General features: G+C 43.6%; 1 protein-coding gene across 2 annotated transcripts in view; it reads left to right on the top strand.

Moving 5' to 3' along the window:
• The first annotated feature begins 513 nt into the window (after positions 1-513).
• Positions 514-6000, top strand: part of LOC120058327 (SRSF protein kinase 1-like) — a 76872-nt gene continuing 71385 nt past the window's right edge. For both annotated transcript variants that reach the window (XM_039006913.1, XM_039006922.1), the window contains exons 1-2: positions 514-585; positions 1416-1470. In XM_039006913.1, the coding sequence (XP_038862841.1) occupies positions 573-585; positions 1416-1470 (68 nt within the window). In that variant the 5' untranslated portion in view covers positions 514-572. The remainder of the gene's footprint in view (positions 586-1415; positions 1471-6000) is intronic.

Here is a 6000-nt window from a genome sequence, read left to right as displayed (position 1 = left end):
TATATATAGTAGGAAAGCAACACTTTTACCTCAGATGAATAGGGGAAACCAGCTATTTAAGAATCTATACTTGTACTGATCGGTGTGTGTGCATACTGGTACCACTAGGTGAAGCTACTAGACTGGTGTTGGACAGGTTGGCACTTGACAGTGCATCATCCAACCTGCATGCCATGAAGGCGTGTGGAAAATGTACAGAATAGATCAAATGCATGACAAACTTCTGTTATAAATAAAGTAGGCCTAGACTTGGCCTACAGTAGGCCACATCTGCTTGATTAACGATTATCGATGTTTGGGGCAAGTGAACCAGGACTATGGTTTATTCAGGTAATAAGATTCGATATAATCATAAAGCAATAGGATCCATAAACACATTTATTTTCTAATAGGATATATTTGACATAAATTATTATTTTGTTTCATAGGTCAAGGGGCACAGACAATAAGTGGGCGTGGTAAATAGTGAAAGTTAGTTGAACTTTTCCTTGGGAAGGTGCGCCTGCGCAGACTGCTACACTAAAAACCTACCGCTTAACTTCAGCTTTAACTCCAGCCGCCTCGCTTACAGCATGGAAAGGAAAGGTAACATGCCCAAAGAATAGGGATGTTAAATGAATAGTAGCAGTGAATTCGCACAGTAATACGCCAACAGACTGAGGCCGTTGATTTTGGACATATGACTGTTATTAAAGGAATTGTCAAGGCCGAGCATTTTTTGCTAAACTGAACAATAGCGAACCACGCGTTGTAGCTGGCTAGCCACCACATGCTAACTAAAATGAGCTGTAAAAGCTAGCTAGCATTGCTAATTTGCACAGCGCTGTAGTGGGGGGAGAGACTAAGGATACCGCTGACGCTTAAACAGACTAGAAAAACAACAACAACTGACCACTGCTTTAACCAAACCCTTACTCAGATTGTATACATTCTGGAAATAAATATCGGGTTGGGCGTCAGGCGTGCGCTAGTGTTTTCAGCATGGGTGCACGCGCCCAAATAAACGTCGACAATCTCAGTTTGTTTTATGCTGATTTCTGACGTTTATAAACAGATTATTAAGTTCGTTTGTGTAATTGAATAAACAAAACCCAGCTGTGTTAACTATAACTAGATATATTTTGTAGCTAGCTAAGTCTGTCCATTTGAGCAACTGTCGTTATCGCTAACGGTAGTTATCTGTATCTGTGCTGCTATTTTAGTTACCTCCACATTTGTAATTTATGCAACCACTCTGTATCCCTGGTTTTCACTATGCAAAAAAGTCTCACTGGTGTTTTGGCTATAGCCTGCTATCAATATTATATGTAACTAGTTAGCTTGATACACCTTGCCTGCTAGCTAACAAATATTTTCATGAAAAAGTGAGGGTTCTCCTGAATGAAATAGTATTTTGTCATCTATACCCGTGACAGTTCTTGCACTGCAGGCGAGGAAGAAAAGGACAAAGACTAAGAAACCCGGCAAAAAGTGAGTACCTAACTAGTAACTTTTGTTGGTTAGTTAGCCATATGAACTGTCGAGTGCTTCTCTCCCTTACGAAAAACATATTGCAGTCAAGAGTGCAGTATAACTGCAGTTATTCTCCAATTACTGCGTTCAAAATACCACAGTCTACTGCCGTTTCAAAGCAGCAATCTTTTTTTGTAAAGGCTGTGCATAACTGAATTGAATGTGTAGGGTCAGCTGGGCAGCACACGAGCAGTCATGCACTGCCATGACAGTCCAGACATGGAACTGGTGAACATTAGATAAAGCAATAATTTATGTACACTATATTATAACACTTTGACATCTGCTGGTGTTAAATGGGGATTATAAATAAGTTTGATTGACTATATATACTTTTTATATGTAATAGTATGTGGACACCCCTTCAAATTAGTAGATTTGGCTATTTCAGCCTCAACCGTTGTTGAAAGTTGTATATAATCAAACATACAGCCATGCAATCTTCATAGACCAACAGTGGTAGTAGAATGGCCTTAACTGAAGAGCTCAAGAGATTTTCAATGTCATAGGATGCCAGCTTTCCAGCAAGTAAGTTTGTCAAATGTCTGAGCAGCTAGAGCTGCCCTGGTCAACTGTAAATGCTGTTATTGTGAAGTGGACACGTCTAGGAGCAACAACGACTCAGGCGCAAAGTGGTAGGCCACACAAGCTCACAGAATGGGACCGCCAAGTGCTGAAGTGCGTAAAAATTGTCTGTCCTCTATTGCAACACTCACTACCGAGTTGCTTCCAGAGATGGTATGGAACGTCAGCACAATAACTGTTTGTTGGGAGCTTCATGAAATGGGTTTCCATTGCCGAACAGCGTCAGCTGGTGGAAAGCTTGCCGCCATTGGACTCTGATGAATCACTCTTCATCTGACAGCATATAATGACATTCTAGATGATTCTGTGCTTCCAACTTTGTGGCAACAGTTTAGGGAAGGTCTTTTCCTGTTTCAGCATGACAATTCCCCCATGCACAAAGCAAGGGCCGTATAGAAATGGTTTGTCGATATCAGTGTGGAAGAAATTGACTGGCTTGCACAGAGCCCTGACCTCAACCCCGTTGAACACCTTTGGGATGAATTGGAATGTCGACTGCGAGCCAGGCCTAATTGCCCAACATCAGTGCCCAATCTCACTAATGCTCTTGTGAGACTGAATGGAAGCAAGTCCACCGCAGCAATGTTCCAACATCTAGTGGAAAGCCTTCCCAGAATATTGGAGGCTGTTATAGCAGCAAAGGGGGGGACCAACTCCATATAAATGCCCATGATTTGTGAAAGATGTTCGACAAGCAAGTGTCCACATACTTTTGGTCATGTAGTGCAGTGGTTCCCAACCAGGGGTAATGGGACCCCTGGGGGTATTTGGCCTATCCAAATGGGGTAATTGAGAAGACTCATGAGACCATAGGCCAACTGGTCAAATGCACATGAGGGGGTACATCAGGGGTACTCTGGGCAGAGCAAAATTGGTAGCTGCCTGGTGTTTAGTTTAAAAAAAATTAATTGCGTTCCTCATCCTGATTTGTGTGGTTGTCATTCCTACCATGCGGTGCCTTTTCCGTTCCCAGGACATATTTCTTCTTATTTAGTGTAAAATGTGGTTTCCAAAGGGCTTTAAATATGTCAGGTGTCCTTTACCTGAACACAAAAATGTGGATCTTGAAAGGGAATTTTATGCCTTTTGAACACTTTATTTCAGTGGATGTCAGGCATTTTTGCCATTTCCCCGGGTAGTATTCATCAGCTTCTGTGAGAAATTTAAGCCTAAAATAATTATTATCTTTATTCATTTTATGTCCCTTGTCTTGTCAAAATGTGTTTTCATGGTTATTATATTTATTCTTATTAAGATTTGTGTCCCTGATATCCCTTTCCACCCTGTTAGTTTGTGTGATTCCAAGGTGGCTTAGCAGTTCAGACGTCTTTTTCCGTATTGTCGTGTCGTGTCCTGTATATATATATATTTACACCTTTTCTTCACATATCTTTAATTTATTTTATTATCCAAGAACTCAACTACAAAAGCTTTCCTGCAAAAGCTTTCCTGCAACCCGCTTCACCAATTACAATAAGTATTATTTACCTCAATCTGAAAATCCATCGTGGAAGACAGCCAGGGGCTAATTCAGAAGCTAGCCTGAAAGCTAACCAGAAGCTACTCCGATAGCTAGCCAGAAGCTAATCTGTAGCTGCCCCGAAATTAGCCGGTTTGCTGGCTAGCGTTGGTGTTTCAGCTGCCCACGTTTTGCGGTCATCAGCTATTCCTTTAGCTCGATAATCTACCGGCACTTTTGTGCAACGCGACTCGGACCGGAGCATTCCGGGACTTTTTTTTTTTTCTCTCAGTTTCCCCGGATTCCAACCGCAGGCTCTGGACACTTGCACCTTGATTTCGCAGCTAGCTAGCTGCATACCGTGTGACTATTGGCTTACGTCGACCCCGGAGCAAACTCAAATCATGCTGGAGCTAGCCAGCTGAGGAGTTCCATCACCATCCGGACCCGTTTCTTTTGTTGCTGCTGCAGATACGGAACCCCACCGGGCCTTCACGACTGACTGCCGACGTTATTCTGCCCGAGGGATTTATCCAACCGGCACCTCCGTCCCGACGTTACCTGAACGCTCATCTGAGGCCCGCTAATCGTTAGCTGTCTTATCGGCTGCTATCTGAACAAAACCCCACTACACGGAACCTACCGACGGAAACGCACGAGGTATCTACAAACAGACCTCCATCCTATGCTGCTACCGATAGCCATATACCCGGCCAGCTGTCTGGATCGCCACGACCCCAACCAACCTCTACTCACTGGACCCTTATTGATCACTCGATTAAGCATGCCTCTCCTTAATGAAAATATGCCTTGTCCATTGCTGTTCTGGTTAGTGTTTATTGGCTTATTTCACTGTAGAGATTCTAGCCCTGCTCTCTATACCATATCCAACCTCTCAGTTCCACCACCCACATATGCGATGACATCACCTGGTTTCAATGATGTTTCTAGAGACAAGATCTCTCTCATCATCACTCAATACCTAGGTTTACCTCCACTGTATTCACATCCTACCATACCTTTGTCTGTACATTATTCCTTTAAACTATTTTATCGCCCCCAGAAACTTCCTTTTACTCTCTGCTCTAGTAGCTCTAGGCGACCAATTCTCATAGCTTTTAGCCGTACCCTTATCCTACTTCTCCTCTGTTCCTCTGGTGATGTAGAGGTGAATCCAGGCCCTGCAGTACCTGGCTCCACTCCTATTCCCCAGGCGCTCTCTTTTGATGACTTCTGTAACCGTAATAGCCTTGGCTTCATGCATGTTAACATTAGAAGCCTCCTCCCTAAGTTTGTTTTGTTCACTGCTTTAGCACACTCTACCAACCCGGATGTTTTAGCCGTGTCTGAATCCTGGCTTAGAAAGACCACCAAAAATTCAGACATTTTTATCCCCAATTACAATATTTTCAGACAAGATAGAACGGCCAAAGGGGGCGGTGTTGCAATCTACTGCAAAGACTGCCTGCAGAGTTCTGTTATACTATCCAGGTCTGTTCCCAAACAATTTGAACTTCTACTTTTAAAAATCCACCTCTCTAAAAACAAGTCTCTCACCGTTGCCGCCTGCTATAGACCACCCTCTGCCCCCAGCTGTGCTCTGGACACTATATGTGAACTGATTGCCCCCCATCTATCTTCAGAGCTCGTGCTGCTAGGCGACCTAAATTTGAACATGCTCAACACCCCAGCCACCCTACAATCTAAGCTTGATGCCCTCAATCTCACACAAATTATCAATGAACCTACCAGGTACCACCCCAATTCCGTAAACACGGGTACCCTCATAGATATCATCCTAACAAACTTGCCCTCCAAATACACCTCTGCTGTTTTCAACCAAGATCTCAGCGATCACTGCCTCATTGCCTGCATCCGTAATGGGTCGGCGGTCAAACGACCTCCACTCATCACTGTCAAACGCTCCCTGAAACACTTCAGCGAGCAGGCCTTCCTAATCGACCTGGCCGGGGTATCCTGGAAGGATATTGATCTCATCCCGTCAGTAGAGGATGCCTGGTCATTTTTTAAAAATGCCTTCCTCACCATCTTGAATAAGCATGCCCCATTCAAGAAATTTAGAACCAGGAACAGATATAGCCCTTGGTTCTCTCCTGACCTGACTGCCCTTAACCAACAGAAAAACATCCTATGGCGTTCTGCATTAGCATCGAACAGCCCCCGTGATATGCAACTTTTCAGGGAAGCCAGAAACCAATATACACAGGCAGTTAGAACAGCCAAGGCTAGCTTTTTCAAGCAGAAATTTGCTTCCTGCAACACAAATTCAAAAAAGTTCTGGGACACCGTAAAGTCCATGGAGAATAAGAACACCTCCTCCCAGCTTCCAACCGCTCTGAAGATAGGAAACACTGTCACCACCGACAAATCCACTATAATTGAGAATTTCAATAAGCATTTTTCTACGGCTGGCCATGCTTTCC

Source organism: Salvelinus namaycush, chromosome 2 (genome assembly GCF_016432855.1).
Source record: "Salvelinus namaycush isolate Seneca chromosome 2, SaNama_1.0, whole genome shotgun sequence".
Classification (NCBI taxonomy): Eukaryota; Metazoa; Chordata; class Actinopteri; order Salmoniformes; family Salmonidae; genus Salvelinus; species Salvelinus namaycush.
The sequence above is the reverse complement of the archived record's forward strand: the minus strand, read 5'-3'. Positions and strand labels throughout refer to the sequence as shown.